Below are 19,694 nucleotides of genomic sequence, written 5' to 3'. Positions count from 1 at the left end.
ATACTCTGTGTCAAATTACATCTCCCACTGATCTCAGTTGCATTTGTGAGTGCTCAGCCTTTGTCTGGCTATACCAAAAAAAGGACTGGAGACATTTGACATGGGTTTAATCAGGCCGCAACTTTATTATTAGATGTCTGGGACTACCCAGCAGATAACAGTGTACAGTGCAGGTAACCCCATGTTTATTCCATAATTACCTGGGGGGCTTTTATCAGCTCCCCCTTTTTTTCCATCCAGGTCCCTCCAGCAAATCCATTGCCGGGACTTTACCATCCACTCCCACCCCTCATAGAACGGTTAAGGTGGGCTATAAGAATGGGGGGTTATACCAATCATAGGAGTCCCAATCATAGGAGTCCCCAACCACCCCCTCTTTCATTTTCCCCCCCCCCAGCCATACAGCACTATTCCCTTCATTCAGCCACCCAGCCAATCCTCCCCTCCCCCCCCCCCCGTTTAAAGGTGCAGGGTGGTCATTCTGCAAATGGGACCCCAGGGTCTCAGATTGGGTGCCCAGAAAATGAAGAACACATAACTGGTGTGAAAAGTTTGATTTAAGTGACTTGCACAGCATCACATAGCAATTCTGTGGCAGAGTCAGGGATAGATTCTAGTTCTCCACAGCAGCATAAAATTGTTTTATGAGGCTATCCTTTCTCTTCCTGAGATTCCCTGCCTTATTTATTACTTACCTTCCAGACTCTGCAACAAATGAAGGAGGGGTCCTCAGACAAAACTTTCCTCATCACACCAGAGCTGGCCCTACAGATGATCTATGCAGGGATCAGAATGATGGAATTTCTGGGGGGGGTTTCAGCTTGCTTTTTTAAAAACATAGGAAAATACACACTTGCAAAACTACATTAAATTGACATTCAATTTGCAAAATCATGAGCAAGGTCTGAAGTTAGTAAATGCCAGGATTAAGGTTGTCCATGAAACCTTGATTCAACCCCCTCGTACATATGTATTATAAAAGTTTTTAATTACATGATCTCACACTATTTTTGTTACAGGACTCCTTCCTCATTCTGTAATTATTTATTTTACCGGAGCACTTTTTATTAGTATGTGCATTACGAATGGAGTGCAATTAGTGCAGCCTCTGCTCTTGTTTTTACTATATTTGCACCACAAGTTCAGGTACATGATCCCTTAAAGATGCATCCTTGGTACCTTGTGGGTATAACATAAGAAAATAAAAATGTATCAGGAGGTAAGATGTTCCTCTTTCAGATTAAAGACAAAAACACTTGTTTTGCCCCTGCACTTAAGAATCACGGGGAAACTCCTTAAGGCAAGATTGTATCTGAAAAAGTACCCCGGCCTATGGGGGCCAGGAAGTTCTACAGGATTCCCGTTATAGTTACCTCTGTGTTCTTCCACCAGGAGACAGGGCTTATTTTTCCCCCCTCACCCGGTTGACGAAATTGAGGCCCTGGCCCATGGATATTCCAAAATCCCTGGGGTGAGGCACAGAGTCATCTATACAGAATCTCTGTGCTTTAGCCCCTGGCAACTCTGTTAGCTTCACTGCAGCTGTACTATTAGTGATTCCTTGGCTGCAGCTACCCCAGGGTCCTTCTCAAAGGGAGATTCCTGCAGCAGAGGCAGTCCTGTGGTAATGTATTACAGCTTTTGACTATGTTAAATTTACAGGGACATCTCTGTTGGGTGCAGAGAAGAAGATTTACATCCCCTCTCTGGGCCCTCCTCAGGTCAGCCCATTCCTCCCTGGCCTGTCCACCACATTTTCCTTCACAGATCCCCAGATATGCAGTTTAAATATGGCCTCAGTTATCCTCAATCCTCAGTCAGATAAAATCCCACTGGCTTCCAGGAGAGTTGTGTTTGAGTATAGACTGAGTAAAAACCAAGTCGGGATATCAAGGATTTGGCTTGTGTTTTAATGTTGAGTTAGTATTAACTTATTGTAACTTATTATCAGTAACCCAATATGTTACAATCAGATAATTTGATTATAGGGCTACAGAATGCACAACAAAGCATTCTAGTCATTCTGAGCTGAAAAACAAGCACAAAACAGACATATTCGTGACTGAAAGATCTTTTTTCTAGTTAGTCATGGCTTTTGCTCACAATAGATTTTTTTAAAATGCTGAAAGAAATGTTTTCTCAACACATACATATATTATGGTTATAACATTTCATTTCTCCCTAGACTGAGGGAGAATGTACTGTACATACTGTATCCACAGTGCCAGTTTTCCTAAACTGCCTATTCAGTGAGCTTCCCTCTTACTTCACTCTACAGGAGATTCAGTTTTCATATTAACTCATTGCAGGATCTTTTATGAACAGTGACTATCAAACTGTGCTGGTGGGCACATTTGTGCATGCTGGTACCGTTCTCTACTAACTTCCATTCCCACGTCAATCTTTCACACCACACTCCAGTTCTTCTGTTTATCAGCAGTTGTTTTAAACTTATTTCTAGAAAACAACCTGGAGTGGTTTAGACAAACCAAACCAAATTAGAGCAATAATTATTAAAAGACGTGTACAGGACACAAACAATAGAATTCCCCACATGTATTTAATTTTTCTCATGTTTATCTCATACAAAATTTGTGGGCCAACTGTGGCAATAACTAATAATGTTAATAGAAGATGACAGAAAATTTCAGTTGAGTGATCCTGCACAGGGAAATTACTCTGGCATTCTCTTTTGTTTGTATTCTAATTTTATAGAAAACTGGGATTCTGCATTTGAAAAGGTAATTTGAATCACCAGGTTTTGAAATTCATTTAAATATTTCAAATTACTTCCTCTTCCAAATATACTTTCCTATCAGACCCTTGCCTCTCCATCACCAACTCTCAAGGCTTACCAGTTTTCCCACTGAGAAGGACTTTCTTCAGAACACATTAACACCCTCCATAATTGGTTAGCCAACTAACTCTTTAGTGATGTAAGGCTCTGCCTTTCTCCATGTCTCTTAGAGCTGAGCGTTCTTACCAGCACTACAAGTGTAGGCACTGTTCCTGCAGTGGGACTCCATGCAGAAGGATCAGAACCATATTTTTCAATTTAAATTGGCTTTGGACACAAACCAAGGTCATAAAACTTCATAATTTTCTCTTTTTTTCGCCCTCCCTATTAAATGAAATTGTAAATTGCATATTCATCACTGAGATTATCAGTACTATGGTGACATGTAGATAGGGTTGGGAGCATGCTGATATGTATGAAAAACAAATTTGGTAAAAGTGAGTCAATCCCATGTTGTTATTACACCTCTACCCCGATGTAACACGAATTCGGATATAACGCAGTAAAGCAGCGCTCCGGGGGGGGCGCACTCTGGTGGATCAAAGCAAGTTCAATATAATGCGGTTTCACCTATAATGCGGTAAGATTTTTTGACTCCCGAGGACAGCGTTCTATCGGGGTAGAGGTGTATTTGTATTACAGAAGGACCTCAGAGCCCCAGTAATGGTGAGGATCCTATTGTGCTATGCACTGTACAGACACTGAACAGAAAGATAGCATGCTCTTTGGGACTGGGACCATCTAAGTATAAGAGACAACTGTTGGATATAGGCAGATGGGGAAGTACAAGGAAACAATGAAGCAATATTGTCTAAATAGACAAGACAGATGGGTAGGAGAAGGGGTGTAAAACACAAGCAGAATGAACAACGTGATGGCATCAAATGTCATGTTAGTTCCACATTTGAGGGAGGGGTACGACATAGGAGAGGATCAGCGCTAAACTGAAAGAGAAGGGAAGGAAAGGGAATTGGTGGGAACTGGCAAGGAGGAGAGGGGAGGATAGGCAGGTGTGAAGTGAAGCTGAGGTGAAAAGACTATGAGGGAGACAGAGGGAGAAGGTTGGAACAAACAGCCCATCAGCACAAAACAGAGAAAGTCAGACCATAACAAGCTCGTAAATAGAATTTACCTGAACACTGAAATAGCTAAAAACTACTCCCTAGGCACCCACATGTCAGATGTCAGAAACTGGACTAGACAGCAAGGCCCCCGATTCTGGGCTGCATCCTGGCACCTTTAAAAGGGGAGTCCCTGGTGATGAAGGACCAGTTGAGACCACAGCTCAGGGACGTGACAGAGGAAGGAGGACTGTAGCCAATGCACTCTGCACAGTGGGTGTTCTGGACAGCCTTCATGGGGACTATTGCAAGTAAAGCATAAGAGCAGCTCCTGAGGCTATTCTATGTTATGCCAGTGAGAACTTTTGTTAATGTGACTTTTAATTTATATGTTCCCCCTCTGCCATTTCTTGTCACCTTCTTCCCAAGTTTCTAGCCCACTTCTTTGTTGTGTTTGTCACAGACAAGGCAAGACTTTGGCTTCCATTTCCATTTGCTGTACTAAAGTTTCTTTTTCCACCAGGAAGCCCCCAGTTTTGAGTGCTGTTTCATGGGCTCTCAATTTAGAGTCTGAATCTCTTGTAGAAACAAAGAGACAAGAAGTGTGGGTAAGGCCCAACTGCTAGTTTCTATGGTCTTAGCTAGGTTGCTATAATTTATGGCTCCATTCTGAGGCCTGTGTTACTGGACATATAATTTTGTTTCACTTTCACAAAACTTTCTTCAATATCTCATTGGTTCCTATGTATCCAGTGGCACTTCCTAGCCTCCCAAAACAAAACACCAAGACGTAGAGACCATGACTGAGAAAGTGAAACATCTTTGACCCTTTGCTTGCTTCTGTAGCACATTTTTGTGCAAGGTAACTACTGATTTAGAGGACATAAAAGATGAACACACATGGTGAAAAGCAGAATGTTTTGCACACTTCTAGGCATGTCAGCTATTTTCCATGTTGAGGTGGTGGAGGGTTAAATGGGGATTACATTGCAGCATTATGGTAATTAATTTTGAATGTTCCCTCTAATGACATCTTTGAGGTTACCTATTAGGAAGTGTGATATTTTGCATTTTAGTTAAACTTAGTGTAATTCACATCTGCAAGGCTTTAGTGAATTGGTGTTTATTCTTAAATTGCTGGTTTCCATATTATGGGAACTTCAGACCATCACATACTTGATATAGACTCATAGACTGATAGACTTGAAGGCCTGAAGGGACATCATGATCATGTAGTCTGATCTCATTCACAGCGCAGGCCACAGAACCTCACCCACACACTCCTGCACTAGACCCATAATCTTTGGCTGAGTTACCGAAGTCCTCAAATCATGATTTAAAGACTTTGAGTTACAGAGACTCCTCCATTTACACTAGTTTAAACCTGCAAGTGATCCATGCCCCATGCTGCAGAGGAAGGCAACCTCTCCCCACCCCCACCCCAGGGTTTCTGAATTAGGATGTGAAAGTCGTGAAGCACATGATGGTAAAATTAAGTTTCTGAGTAGTTCTAAAACAAATGTGTTTAATTTAGTTTGTGACATTCAACAGCTGGGATAGGATTTTTACAGACTTTTTTTCTGATTTATTGTTATGGTATAGACTTTGGAAATTGATGTTGGGCACTGATTCATTTGTGGAGCTATGATTATGAGTATGGTGTTTCCCCAACTTAGTTGATTCTTGCATCACAGTTCACCTCATTGGACTATAATAGAAGCAGACCTGTATTGATTACTGTGACTTACAGGGGGGGAGAAATCTTTGCACTTCACATTGGGTATAAATTATAAATAACATCTCTAAAGGCTGTGAGTTACAGAAACAGCATTCTTCTGAGACATCCACATGTAAAGCTGTTGTAGTGGTTATTAACTTTATGATTGCAGTACTGGTGTACTTGACCCACAGCAATGATCACTGTCCATAAAATCTTGCAGACTGGTCTCAGTCACCTGCCTTTTTCAGTATTGTTCATTAGCACAGACCACCAAAGGTCACTCTAATAACCAGAGGGTCAACGTGCACTACATCAGTATAAATTCATTGGTGGAACAACAACATTATCTTCTCTCTGTCTTCTCTACTAACATAGAGATGTAGAACTATATAGATAGTACATATAGGTCTTCTGAATAAATTTTGTATGTATTGCATTTATCTTCACAAATGAGGAGACTGACATCTCTGAAATGGAATAGCTATGAATGAATTATTGGACATCTCATCATGAGTGGATAAATGTTATATCAGACCTAAGTAATCGTGTAACACAAATATACATTTGTTTTTTCAGTTTTCTGAAACATTTTAGACTTATTTTATGTTACATTAGGAATTACAATATTAAAAGATGAGCTGAGATGCTTTTAAGCCATCCCAAAAAATTGAACTTACAATTATTTATTTAGGATTTGTATTCTGGTAGTATCAAGAGATACCATCCCGAATGTGCTAGACACTGTACAAAAAACAAATGCATTTCCTTTCAATGCAATCACAAAAAAATCTAGTAAATCACCAGTTAAGCCAACATTCACATGTGCCTTACCACTCAAACATCATAATACCCAAATATATGCAGTCTCCTCAGCTCCATAGCAGACTCCATTTCCACCACAACCTGAATTCCAACCTCAGCTACTTGACAGAGAGGCACTAAAAGCTTGGACATAGAGCACTGGCCAGTGACTCTGGGTGTCTGGGTTCTAGTTTTGTCACTGTCTTGTTGGGTGAACTTTGGCAAGTCATGGCCCCTCTCTGTGCCTCTGTTTCCCCATCTCTGAAATTAGGATAATGATGCTGACCTCCCTTGCTTTGATAGCTGCTGATGAAAAGCACTAGATAAGAGCTAAGTATTATTATGACACTAATCAAGAACATTTCTCATAAGAATTAGTATTTCCAGGGAGTTATACCTTGTGGAATTTACTCTGGAGTTTAAATATTTGTTGCTCACAAACTTTCAACAAAATAGCTTGAACTAACACAATGTATTTAAAGGACACCCATTCATTTTTAAAAATTAGAATCTGAATAACTCAAAATTGTCTTTAATTTTTAAAAAATATTCAAGTGTTTCCTTTCTCTTACTAATTAGGGAACTGGAACTTTTTAAACACTGAGTCCTGGATGTGTGCTGTTGTATGCAATTTGATAAGGATTTTTCCTGGGTGACCAAATACTAATTTCATGATGGGATAAAGAGCATCCATTTTAAAAACATTTATTAACACTTTAACATATATTATAAAATGCTGCCATAAGCTATCATGTAAATAAAATCATTTCACATATTGTCTACACACTATTTCACTTCACTGTTAAGAGTTCTGTGTAGCTCAAAAGCTTGTCTCTTTCACCAGCAGAAGTTGGTGCAATAAAAGATATTGCCTCACCCACCTTGTCTCTCTAAATAAATGATGACTTTTAAAAAGTCAATAGCCACGTATTTCTGATTGTCCATACACACTGGTACATGCTGTCATGAGTTTTAAAAGTCCATAATTGTGTATCATGGAACCCTCTTATATTGGAGTCCTTTTTTTCCCTACAGAAAGGCTTTGATGTTATGTAGATGTTCACTGTAACCCACACTGCTGTTTGCACAATAGAATTCTCACACCCTCTGAACAATGGCTTGGTGAACAGGCTTTATGTGGGAACAGGCTTTATGGGGACTGGAGGGGGACAGAATCCACCCACCCAGCCCACAGGCAGTTTAAAGTGCTACACTGTAAGTACACATCCAGTGGCCCCTCTTGTAGCTAGATCCAAAGGTCCCCTTAAGCCTCCTTATACTGAACTCATTGGAAGCCTGTCTCAGTCCACATATGGCAGATGCAGAAGCCCCATCGCATGGCTTTTTTGCCTGCTGGTGGTCCACTGTGTTAGGCTTCTGCAGGTGGGTGGCAGCTTGGAGAGCCTTGTACAGAATTCTACTCTGACAGAATTCAGGAGTTTCACTCTTCTTCACTATAATGAATTTCTCTGTCCCCAGTCCTTTGGTTTGACTGGGCTACACTCAACTATACTGTAGCCACATTTGTGCTTTCTGTCCCTGTGGTTGCCAAGGCCCAGTCTGGATGCTGGTGCAAATTAGAGCAGACCCTGGGCTATTATAAGTTGTGCCAGCCGGTAATAGCCTGCTCAGCTGCCGCTGCCCATATCCACCATGGATGTGCACTGGGGGCCTGTCTTAGAGCCATCTATGCAAACTCTGCACTGTTCAAGGAGTCACCCAGCTGGCCAATTACCCAATGGGCTGGAACAGCACAAAGGGACTGGAAATGGGGCGGCTGATCTGGTCTTTTATATCTACATTCACTATCAGTGAGTTCTATTGTATTTATGTAATAGACGAGATCTGTTGTTGTATGCCAGCGCGTAAGTGCTTATATGACAGAGTTTTTTAAACTATTGGGTTCAAAGAAACAAAGGTTTTGACTAGAACCAACCAACCCAAAGCTAAAACTCTAGGCTGGTACTCTATTCATTTATTTCATTGTAACTACTCTCTCTAGGGCCATATATAGCCCCAGACTACCATGTTAATGACAGCTCCTTAGACTGAGAGCAGTATATGGTCCTTACTGTGTAAGCCATTTAAGTTGTTTTAAAGCAATAACATTATTTAAAAGAGCAAATGCCTTGATATATGATTACCCAATAATGTGGACTCAGAAGTGAATGACCTTGTGACTTTCACTTCTTTAGCCAGGTAGGATTAAGAGAGGCAAACAAGTGGATTCCCACTCTTCTGGGATACAGCTGACTGCCATCAGTGCTTTAATAACTAATAGTATAAAATGATAACTGCAGTAGTACTATCCTCGTGTTTCCATCCTGCTTCACAAACCTGCATTGGCTGATGCACGCTTATTTTGGGCAATATTGGAGGAGGAGTGAGCTGGGGGGAACATACAAAATATTATGTCTGGCTCTACAGAGGTAATATCCTAGAAACTAGAGGTAACATGTTTTAGGATATCTTGCCCTTCCCTACTATTGCTGCACAGGATTCTATAACTTGCTTTGGAAGATTAGTCCACTGTCTAAAGGGGCTGATATATTTGTCCTGATATTCAGCCTAAATTTTAATCTATTTAGTGTTATCCTGTTATGCCATCTTGGATCCTCTCTAAACTATTTCCTTCCTTCCTTTTAGGTGATTATTATATCCATGACTTAGTTCTTTAAATATCCCCCCAGAATATTCCCCCAGAAGTCAATGCTTTTATCTTGTTAGTCATTTTTGTTGCTTCTTTCTTAAATCCTTTCAAACTGTTGACTTCTTTGTGGTATTGAGGTGTCTAGAATTGTATCCAGTGTGCATGCAGTGATGCTCATGGTCAGTGGTTTTCAAACCTCTTGAGCCAATGGACCCACTCATTGCCCAGTTTTTCAAAGTTCTCATTCTCCCTGTAAAAAATATTTACAGATTTGTACTGAGAGACTTTTTTTCTCTCCTTCTTCTTCAATCTTGCTGGTGATGCTGCCAGGAGTGTTTGCTCTTTCAGAGGTTTTGGGAACTGGGGATAAATTGGCAGAACAAAATATTCGCAAAAGACTAAATAATTTCCAGGAAACACTTTCCAACTTTAGATGGACTTTCATGAGGTCCTTACCTCAGGAATTTAAAAAACAAAACAAAATTTACCCTTCTTTTGATACAACCTGGTATTTTCCAAGGTAAAAAATTAAATTGATTTTAAAAAATAACTTTATGATAGAGAGACAGTTTAATCACATCCACGTAAGTGGATGAATTCCATCAGAGGCAGGGAAATTCGCTCACACACAAATGTGAACAGCATATCTGGACTTTCATTATATACCCATTTCCATCTGCTTTTAAATTTCTGAAAAAAATTCTTTCTGGATTACATTTTCCATGCTTGCTCTTAGACCAGAAGTGATTTTTTTTTTTTTTTTTTTAAGGAAAGCATGATTAAAATCCATTCACTTCCTGGAGTTATGGAAAGGTGAATAAAGAAATATTTCCCATTTTAGTAAATTTAAAGAGGTTTTTCTTCTTGTACATGGCATCAAAATGGCTGCTCTTCACAACTGGAAACATTCCAACTGTCTATCGTCACTGAGAACTAAGCCCTGAGTTTAATAGAGCTTAAGGCCATCCTGGGCCTTTAGATCATCTAGTCTGACCTCCTGTATATCACAGTTCATTAAATTTAAATACCTATATACTGAGTCTGGTGAGTTTAGTTAGACCAAAGCATTTCAGTCCTCAGGAGACTAAACTGTTGTGAGCAACACACAGGAAGAGAACAGGAGGGATGAGGTGCCACTAATGCCCAAGTCTTCTGCAATTATTATGTGCGTTTATACCCAGATGATTGTAGCAGGTGATCCATACCCAACGTTACAGAGGAAGGCGAAAAACTCTAAGGTCCCTGCCAATTTGACCTGAACCTTTCCCACCTCAAATCTGGTGTCCCATCTCCAGCTGTGGCCAATCTCTGGTGATTCAGTGGAAGGTCGGAGGGGAAAAAATACATCTGGCCTATTGTGTGGTAGGGAGAGAGGAATTTTATTCCCTGATCCCTGCATGTATAAGTGTGGTAGTAACTTAATAAATATTGGAGCCACAAAACTCACGGGAGTGCTAAGTTAGAAACCTAACTAATATCTGCATCAGTAGTTTTCATCATAGTAAGATTTCAATGCAGAATGCTGACACTGGGGTAGATCTCATTCCCATTAAAGTCAATGGCAAAATTCTCATTGAGTAAGATCAAGCTCATATGGAACTGTGATATTAACTGCTCCGCTAAGGACCAAATCCTGAGATGTAGAGTATTCTTAATTCACTTTGAAGTCACTGGGATTTGAGGGTCAGCAGCAGCTCACAGAATCAGACCTTGGGGTAGCATTGTAGTTAATATCTGTGGAGAAACTTCTCAACCTAGAAAGTTTTCTCTGCAGAAATATTTCAGTGCAAAGAGATTTATATTGAAAACCCTCTGCTCTGGTGCAGCATGGAAAGCCTTTGTCCTGCATATCTTGTAAACTCCACAGGATGGAACCACTGTTCTGCATAATTTGTAAGTGCCACAGAAGGAGATTTTTGTCCTGCACAGTTGGCAAACGCTGAAGGAGGACACCTTTGTCCTGCACAGCTGGTAATCACTGCAAGAGCAAATTATGGGGAATCTGTTAGTGAAGCCAGCAGAGCTTGTACGTTCTGCAAGCTCAGTAATTTCAACTGAAGGAGTTTGTAAACTCTTCTAGCCAAAGAGCTCTCTTGTTTTCGGATTTTTTTTCCTTGGGGGGGCAGGGGAAGAAAAGGGAAATTAAACTACAGTCATAAGTGTATGTACAAATAAACCCTGAGATGATTGATTAATCAATTGCTCACTCATTTTTGTATATACATTTTTGTAAACATGGTAGCAAAGCTCATTTTGTTATTTCCTGTCTTTATTTGTATACTACCTAGCTTCCTTCTTATTTCTCTGTCCTTACTAGCGTTTCCTTTACCTACAATTTAATGTATCATCTGCATAATTAATTTAATTAATTAATATGCAGTTTGTTCATTCTTCCAGATCATTAATAATCATGTTTAAAAGAAACAAACCTATTACCAATCCTTTGACACCTCCCCCAACCCACTGCTTTGATATTTATCATTATTCATTGTTCATAGTGCTTTATCCAGTTTTCAAGCTAAGTGACATTGCTCATTTTCAAGACAGTTTAAATTAGTTTAACAAGTACATTTTCATAAGACAATGAACCAAATGCTTTACTTCAGTCTAGATATTATGGGCCTGTTTCGCCGTTATGCTACTCCAGGTTTAATCCAGTATAACTTCAAAGTAATACAGTCTAGAATCAAGGGCAGTGTATAAATCTATATCTGCTGCAGTCTAGATATAATGCCTATATCTATGTCTGTATCGCTATCACTATCAATCTCTAGTTAGCTAGTGATAGCTATACAACAATCTAAAAATAGAGATAATGGTAACCACAGACCACTAGAGTGCTGAAAGCTATAATCCATTGTGTGTGTCTTCACCAGGTTGCAGGCCAGGTAGAAATGGCACACAGTGAGACCTATAGAAAAAGGCACCATAACGGATAGTCCCATCATCTACTAATATTTGTGATTAAATCAAGAAAAGTGATTGATTTTGGGATATTTATTGCTAAAAATCTATACTTATTTAATCTTAATGTTCCTGTTACCAAAAGGTGCTTGCAGATTTTTTATTTTAATATTGTTCTGTTATTTTATTAAGATTTGAGGTTAAATTTATCAGATGGTAATTTCTCTTTATTCTTTTTTTAAAGAAAATTAGCACCACATTTGCTTTTTTCCCCCACAGTCCTCTGATACCTACCTGCTTCTGCATGAGTTTTTAGAAATAATTGCCAGTAGTTCAGCAAGTTCATTAGCTGATTCCCTTAAGACCCTGAGATCCATGTCATCCAGACCTGATGATTTGTATATTCAGTTTTTCCAAGTATTCCCTTTCCAGTTTTTTTTTACCAACAGCTGTATTGACAAGGTCTTTATTACTTCTAATTGTCAATACCTCTTTTCTTTATTGTTCCTGATATACTGATTTTAAAAGCAGTTCACCATCTTAACCATATTAGAATAATTGTTTATTTAATCTCATTTAATAACAGATTTACTTTCTCCTTAGTATTCCTTTTCCTCCTGATATACGGTACTTGTTAAATATATAAATATAGGTCTTCCTGTTCCCCTTTATCCCTTTGGCTAACATTAAATCATTCTCGTCTTTACTGCCCTTATCTTTTCACTCGAATCCTTAGCTGACTGTCCATATTTTTATTAGGATACTTGCCTGATAACCCTTTTCCAAGATAGATTCTTTTTTACCCTCAGTTCTTTGAGCAGCGGCGTATTATCGCCTAGGCCAACAAGGCCTAGGCCTAGGGCAGCAAATTTGCAGGGGCGGCAAATTTATAATAGCAGCATTTTTGTAATCCCGGCATCAGTGACGCCGCGATTCTACCAATCATAGCGCATATTGAAACCACCAGTGATGGCGTGATGCCATTTAGTAAACATACTCGCGAGAATCCTAAACATTGTTAATATGACCGGAAGGAAGAAATTAAGCGGTTCTCAGTTAAAAAAAAATGCTATACAAAAGAAAGAAAGGGAAAATGAAATGATAGCGAAAATGCGCAAAATAGATTCCTTTGTTGTATCAGTTAGTGCCGACAGTGAGACAGGAAAAAATAGTTGAAAGTAGTAGTGAAGTAAAAAGTGAAAATATTGGTGTTGATATTGAAAATACTGATGTTTAATAAGTTCATATGGGGCTGGAGTCGGCAATTATTTCAGGGCCTAGGGGCGGCAAAATCATTAATCCGCCACTGTCTTTGAGCAGTCCCTCATAAAGTCACATTGACTGCTTCTGTTGGCATATTGTAGAATATTTTAATTGTGTTCTACACTCTTGGATTTTCATGTGTCTTCCCATTACCACCAGCTCCTTAGATTTTACAGGTCCCCAGGCAATTTATTTCTTGAAGCCTTTATACCGCTGTATTCTATCAACCCATTGCTTAGTATAGTATGTTGATTCAAATAGCTTTTAATCACTTGAATATTTCCTATTATGTCACATTCCCAAACAATTCTTTCTATTGGTAAGAAGTAGATTCACAATGGCTTCTCATATAGCTGATCTAGATCTTCAGGGGGCACATTGTCCCACATCTGCCTGCTAGGGGTTCTTGCATCTTCCTTGGAGGCATCTAGTGACAGAATACTGGACTAGATGGCCCATGGGTCTGATCCAGCATGGCAATTCCTGTGTTCCTAGGACCTTGGATAAGTCAGTTGTTGTATCTATGCCTCAGTTAACCATCTGAACATAGGGATAATAATAATCTTTGTAAAGTACTTTAAAATCTTCACATAAAAGATGCTATATAATTGCAAAAAATGTGTTATAAAGTAGTTACGTATATTATTCTGTGTTCTTGATCATGGAGTAACATAGATATTTCTTTGGTGATCAGTGTTTAGTTGTATTTTTTTAGAGTGGTAGCTGTGTTAGTCTGTATCAGCAAAAACAATGAGGAGTCCTTGTGGCACCTTAGAGACTAACAAATGTATTTGGGCATAAGCTTTCATGGGCTGGAACCCACTTCAGATGGTTGTCAGGTGATGATGTGGGTTCTATCCCACAAAAGCTTATGCTCAAATACATTTGTTAGTCTCTAAGGTGCCACAAGGACTCCTCGTTGTTTTAGTTGTATTTTGCTACCCAACAGATGTCTCAGTACGTTTTTTTTTTTTTTTAAATGAGTGCAAGATCCTGTGAGTTTGGGCTCCTCTATAGTTGGTCCCTTACCTTGTCATGTTCATTCTTTATTCCTGAAGCTCTACAGAAGATGTCCATTTTCATCTTTATTACTTGTACCTTTGCCCAAAGTACTTTATTGATACTCTTTTCATTTGTATTGGTTAGAGCTGAGTGAATTTGGAAATTCTATCCTGTGAGAAATTCTGACATTTCAACATGATTTTGTCTCAAATCAAGATGATAAATTGTAATTTCAAAAATTTTTCCAAGAATGGAAATTCTGAACAATTTTAATTTGGAATTGTCTAAATGTTTTTTTACATTTTTGATCACAGTGAAATATTTTTACTTTTCCAAAATTAAAATGTTTCTGAATGGATCTGAAATTATTTGTTTTGAGTCAGATATTAAACTGCATTTTCCCACAATGGCACATTGCCTTATAGGAGTTATAGCTCAGGAGCCTTTTGACTCCATTCTCCTTTATGGGCCAGGCTCCCTGCCCAAACTACATTTCACACAATGCACCAAATCATGTGACTCCCATGTTACCCAGCACAGCATGATCAGAGGAAAGTCCACATTGCTTTAGGGGAGCTAGAGTCCTCTAGTAAGCCGGACGTACAGGAGAGAATGGAGGGGCCGAACTCCAACTCTCATAGGGAAATATGCCACAAAGGATATACAGTTTAATGTTTTGTTGAACTGATTTGAAACAAAACATTTCAGGTCCATTCAAAAAATGAAATATTCTGATTTGGGTCAAACCAACCCAAAATTAAATATGGGGAAAATAAATATTTTCAGCAAAATCAAAATGTTCCTTTGGAAAATGTTGATTTTGTGAAACCCACATTTTCTGTCAGAAACTCTATTCTAATGGAAAATCCCCAACCAGCTCTACTATTGTTTTTGCAAATATTTATGACATATAATGCTAACTCTTCTATTCTTCCCTTTCTGTCTTCCTTGTATAGATCATACTCTTCAGTGTTACTATTCTGTTTGGAGAACCATACCACCAAATCTATTATGCCTACCAGGGCATGTTGTCATGTAGTATAACTTCTAGCTCATGTTGCTTATGTCCAGTATACCTTGCAATTTTCTAGATTTTTTTGCATAAATAATAAATGTACTACCTTTATAGTGTTTAATTTTATAGGATACATTTTGCTCTCCCTTCAATGGGAGCTGAAGGTGCATATTTGAGGGCAAATGTTGACCTTTAAAGGGCCATGAAGGGCAGTGTAGAGAGTTGACAAGGTAACAAGGATGAGTTTTTGTTTTTGTCTTTTCTGTATTACTCAAGCAAAGAGTCATCATAATCCTATAAACTAAACAGTCATGGTAGAGATTTTATCACCAGGGAAATTGTTCATCCATCAGTAAGATTGTTGCTAGGAAAGGGAAAATAAAGAGAGGGAGTTAAAATTGCTTTAGACCATTGAGGCATCAGGCCCTCTAGATTCAGAGCCTGAATTGTTTTTGGAGAGGGGTGGGGTAAGAGAGTTGCTGTAGGAAAGCTTAAATTGATGAGTGTCTCAATAACATTGGTGTGTGATCTCTGAGGAAATGAGAAGGGTGCATGGGAAAAGGAAAGATGGAGGAAAGGAGGGGAAGACAATTAAAACAAAGTTTCTTGGACATCGTTTTTGTCATTCTTTGTTTCCAAAGATGGTCTTTCACAAAGAAGAAATATAAATGATAAAGAATAAAACAGTGTTATATTCTCTGCATCCAATTTAATCTAAATCTAGGCCAACAGAAATGAATATGGGCGTGTGTAGAGACATAGAAGTCAGTAGTGGTAGTGTACTGTGTGTACACTGCCACTCCCTATAAGGGTGCCTTTCTGGTGGAAAGCTATGTGGAGGATTGTGGATTGTCTGTTTGTGAAGGAGGAGCTATATCTTTATGTGGTGCTGAGGTATCTATTTGTGATAATGAGGTGTTCCTGTATAGAGGTGAGAAGTCTGTGTAAAGTGTAATTTTGTGGTGATTGTCTGTGTAGGTTCAGGGGTAGTCAATTATTTTTTGTCAAGGTCCAAATTTCTTGGTCAAGATATACTCAAGGTCCAGACTCCAGCGGAATATTTTTTCACACTGCAATAACAATAATGCTAATAATAAGTAAATAAAAAGATTTCATGGTCCGTTCAAAACTATCTGGTTGTCCGGATTTCAGGGCTGCCCAGAGGCGGGGGCAAGTGGGGCAATTTGCCCCAGGCCCCGCAGGGGCCCCACGAGCCCTGGCCTGGCGACGGTCCCGGTCTTCGGTGGCATTTCGGCGGCGGGGGGCCCTTCAGTGCTGCCGAAGACGCAGAGCGACTGAAGGGCCCCCCGCTGCCGAAATGCCGCCAAAGACCCGGACCGCCGCTGGGTGAGTACAAGCACCGCAGCTCCCCCGCTTTGCCCGAGGCCCCCTGAATCCTCTGAGCGGCCCTGCCGGATTTGGCACGCGGTCCACCTGTTGATGACTACTCTTGTAGGGTGTGATAGATTTGTCTGTGATGAGCATGATGTCTGTAGATGTGATGGATTGTCTCCAGGTAAAGGATGTCTGTGAGGGAATACCTGCATTTGGTGCTGGGGGTTTTTTGGTTTAAAAGGTGTCTGGAGAAATTTCTGTGAGATGTGATGGATTGTCTGTGTAATGGATGTCTGTGTTTGGAGGGAGGTATATGTATGTGATGTGGATTGTCTTTTCTAAAAGGTGTTAGTGGAGGAGTGGTGTGTGTATTAGCTGATTGCCTTTTTGTGAAAGGTGTTTATGGGGTGGGGAGATATCTATGTGTCCCGTGGATTGTCTCAGTAAAAGGTTTCTGCGGGTGGACATGTGTAGTGAATTGTTTTTGAAAAGTGCATCAGCATTGGGGGATATATGTGTTAGGGTGAGGGAGGTGTGTGTGCAAAGGGTGTCTCTGAAGGGGGGTATCTGTGTGGGGAGTGGTGGTGTCTGTGAAAGGAATATATGTATGGTGGTGGATTGTCATTGTGTAAACAGTGTCTGTAGGGGGATAGCTGTGTGGAGTGTCTTTGTTAGCAATGCCTTCCCCTGCAGGACTCAGGGTAAGTTGTCAGTAGCAGCTCTTTTAGGGGCCACTCTCATTGCGAAGTCACCCACCCACCCCACACTATAGATCTCTCCTCTGGGGAGGCCACGGCCATCATGTCCTTTATTGTTGTAACTCCCAGATTGTGATACTGTCACAAAACTGTTGCTAGGCAACAAATGTGGTTACCAGGTCTCAGCGAATAGCTGAAGGGGAAAGCGAAGTGTTGCACCATTGTAGAGTAACCATAGCAATGACCTACTATTACAGACTAAAGAATTATCATTAACAATGTTAAAGTATCAAACGGAGGCCCAGGATCCAGAGGCTTCCAGGCAGCATCTCTGCATAATTGGGTTATCTAGGAAGAGATCCCAACTCTTTCAGAGCACTTGGTTCCTTATCTGTATGAGAGGGTGGGGGTTTATTATTATTGTTGTTGTTGTTTGTTTTTTATTTATAGAAATAAATGTGCCGTGCAGTTAAGGGCCCACGGGTAAGACAGTAAAAACACATTCGCATAATACAGCTTACACAAATGCATTTTTACGCTGGGGGAAGGAACCGCAGAAAGGGTTCACTTTTCTGCCTGGGTACCCTGTACGGGCTTACTGGTAACAGGGCTGGTGAAAGTGATCATTATTTGTTGTTTAAAGCCGTCTATTCTGACTGCCTCTGTTTAAATCAACGCCAAAGGGGAACCGGGATTCAGTTACAGAAGCGGTTACTCATGTCCTAAAAACTAAATTCCGTTGTCTCAAAGTTGGGCCAAACACTTAGCTCCTTTCATGAAATTGACCTTGGAAATGCAGGTGCCAATTTAGCAGTGGGATTCTGGTTTTTACCCAGGACTCTTTCGGAGCCTGTGAACCCTGAAGGAGTTGGAATGAAATAAAGTGATCGCTGTTAGCTCCCGATGGACTTCATAGTTCTCCCCATCTCCTGAGAATGTCTTGTAATGATAGGCTCCCCGTAAATAGAAGTCACAGCACGCGTTATCTCAGTTGTGGAGGCTCTGGGACAAACCAGGAGGTTATAATGTAATGTGTGTTTTACCTTATGAACTTACTCGCTTGTTGAGGTTATTTGGCAGAATGCATGGCTAGTCCGTAGCGCGCTGTGGAATAAAAGGACTTTAAATGTGCTTTAGTGACTCCATTCTGGGACGGTATTTGACAAGGCTTCGCTTGCCAGAGTTTGTGTGGGGAAAAGTAATAATCACAAGCCCTTTTCTGTCTTGTTTTTAGTGCATGGCTCTGCTCTTTTCATATCATGTAGTCAACGTGTATAACTAAAACCCTGCACACTACTCGACACGAGAATACACCTGTGAGTGTTGTGATCAGAAGGGGGGTCTTTAATGACACCAAATTGTTCAAGTCCCTCTCGTAAGACTGAAACATGGAGCTTTTGAGAGGGACCAGCAAATAGCACTCGACGTTTATTTTGTTGTGTGTGTTATGCTGAACAATGACTTGAACTTGCAGCAACAAAACGACCCCAAACCAAATCAAACTGTGATTTTTTTTTTGTATTTTGCAGGGACCGAGCGTCATGAGCTAACTTCCTGGAAGAGTTTTCCGTCTATTTTCAAATTCTTCAGTGAAGCATCCGAGGCAAAGAACAGTTCAGTCAAACTAGCCCCAACACGACGCTCCAACAGAATCAAATACGAAGAGCTTTAAGAGGAGAAAAACATCTCTTTGCTGCTTGTTTTCTGCAAGCAGACTCCCAGCCCCTCATTAGATTGTTTTCTTCCTAGAGCACAGGGTCGTGATGTATACATCTAAATAGCGTTTTGCATTATTTCTAGATGAGTGCAACTGTCAAAGCAATATGGGTTCACTGGTTGTGCTTCCTGTGGGCTGTAGCTTGGATTTCGTGCTGCCCATCAGTGCGCAGATTAAGGCTGACAGCAGTACTGCACAGTGCAGCATGGTGCAGCTCTAATTGCCCTGACATAGCCCTGCACCGAGCTGATGCCAGAGTTTAACAGCTTCTTCGTGGTCCTATCGCCTACAGGATTTTTGCTGCTTCCTTCCAGGGTTCACTTTTCTTGCTTGCTTGCTTGCTTTCTCTGACAGGAGCAAACTTTAGGTTTTATGCATTTTTAACAGAATTGCTTTTAAATAATTTATCCAGGTAGCTTTCTCTCCCCTCTTCCTCCTCCCTACTCTTCTTCAGCCCTTAAAATGCTCAGATATCTTTCTAACAATGGAATATTTTTGTTTGTGCTTTTTAAAGGTTATTAGGGGGGTTATTTAAGCCATAATGACTCAATTTAAATTTTAAAAATAGCACAAGGACGATGGTGTAGTATTTGGATTTATAAATATGAATTGTTCCTGTAGCTCTAACCATATCTTTTTTTTCTTTTGAGACCAGAGGAGAGACTGTGCATAAAATATCTCCTAAGAAATAATAAATGAATGAATAGGTATTTCTGTGGAGGACCGTCTCT

At 40.1% G+C, this 19,694-nt stretch overlaps 1 protein-coding gene across 1 annotated transcript in view; it reads left to right on the top strand.

Moving 5' to 3' along the window:
• ARB2A (ARB2 cotranscriptional regulator A) overlaps window positions 1-19,050 on the top strand; it is a 354,588-nt gene extending 335,538 nt beyond the window's left edge. The window contains exon 11 of the mRNA XM_065406106.1: window positions 18,776-19,050. Coding sequence (XP_065262178.1) covers window positions 18,776-18,918 — 143 coding nt within the window. The 3' untranslated portion in view covers window positions 18,919-19,050. The remainder of the gene's footprint in view (window positions 1-18,775) is intronic.
• Window positions 19,051-19,694: the final 644 nt, after the last annotated feature.

This window comes from Emys orbicularis, chromosome 6, assembly GCF_028017835.1.
Source record: "Emys orbicularis isolate rEmyOrb1 chromosome 6, rEmyOrb1.hap1, whole genome shotgun sequence".
Classification (NCBI taxonomy): domain Eukaryota; kingdom Metazoa; phylum Chordata; order Testudines; family Emydidae; genus Emys; species Emys orbicularis.
Note: the sequence above shows the minus strand (reverse complement) of the source record. Positions and strands in the feature narration are given on the sequence as shown.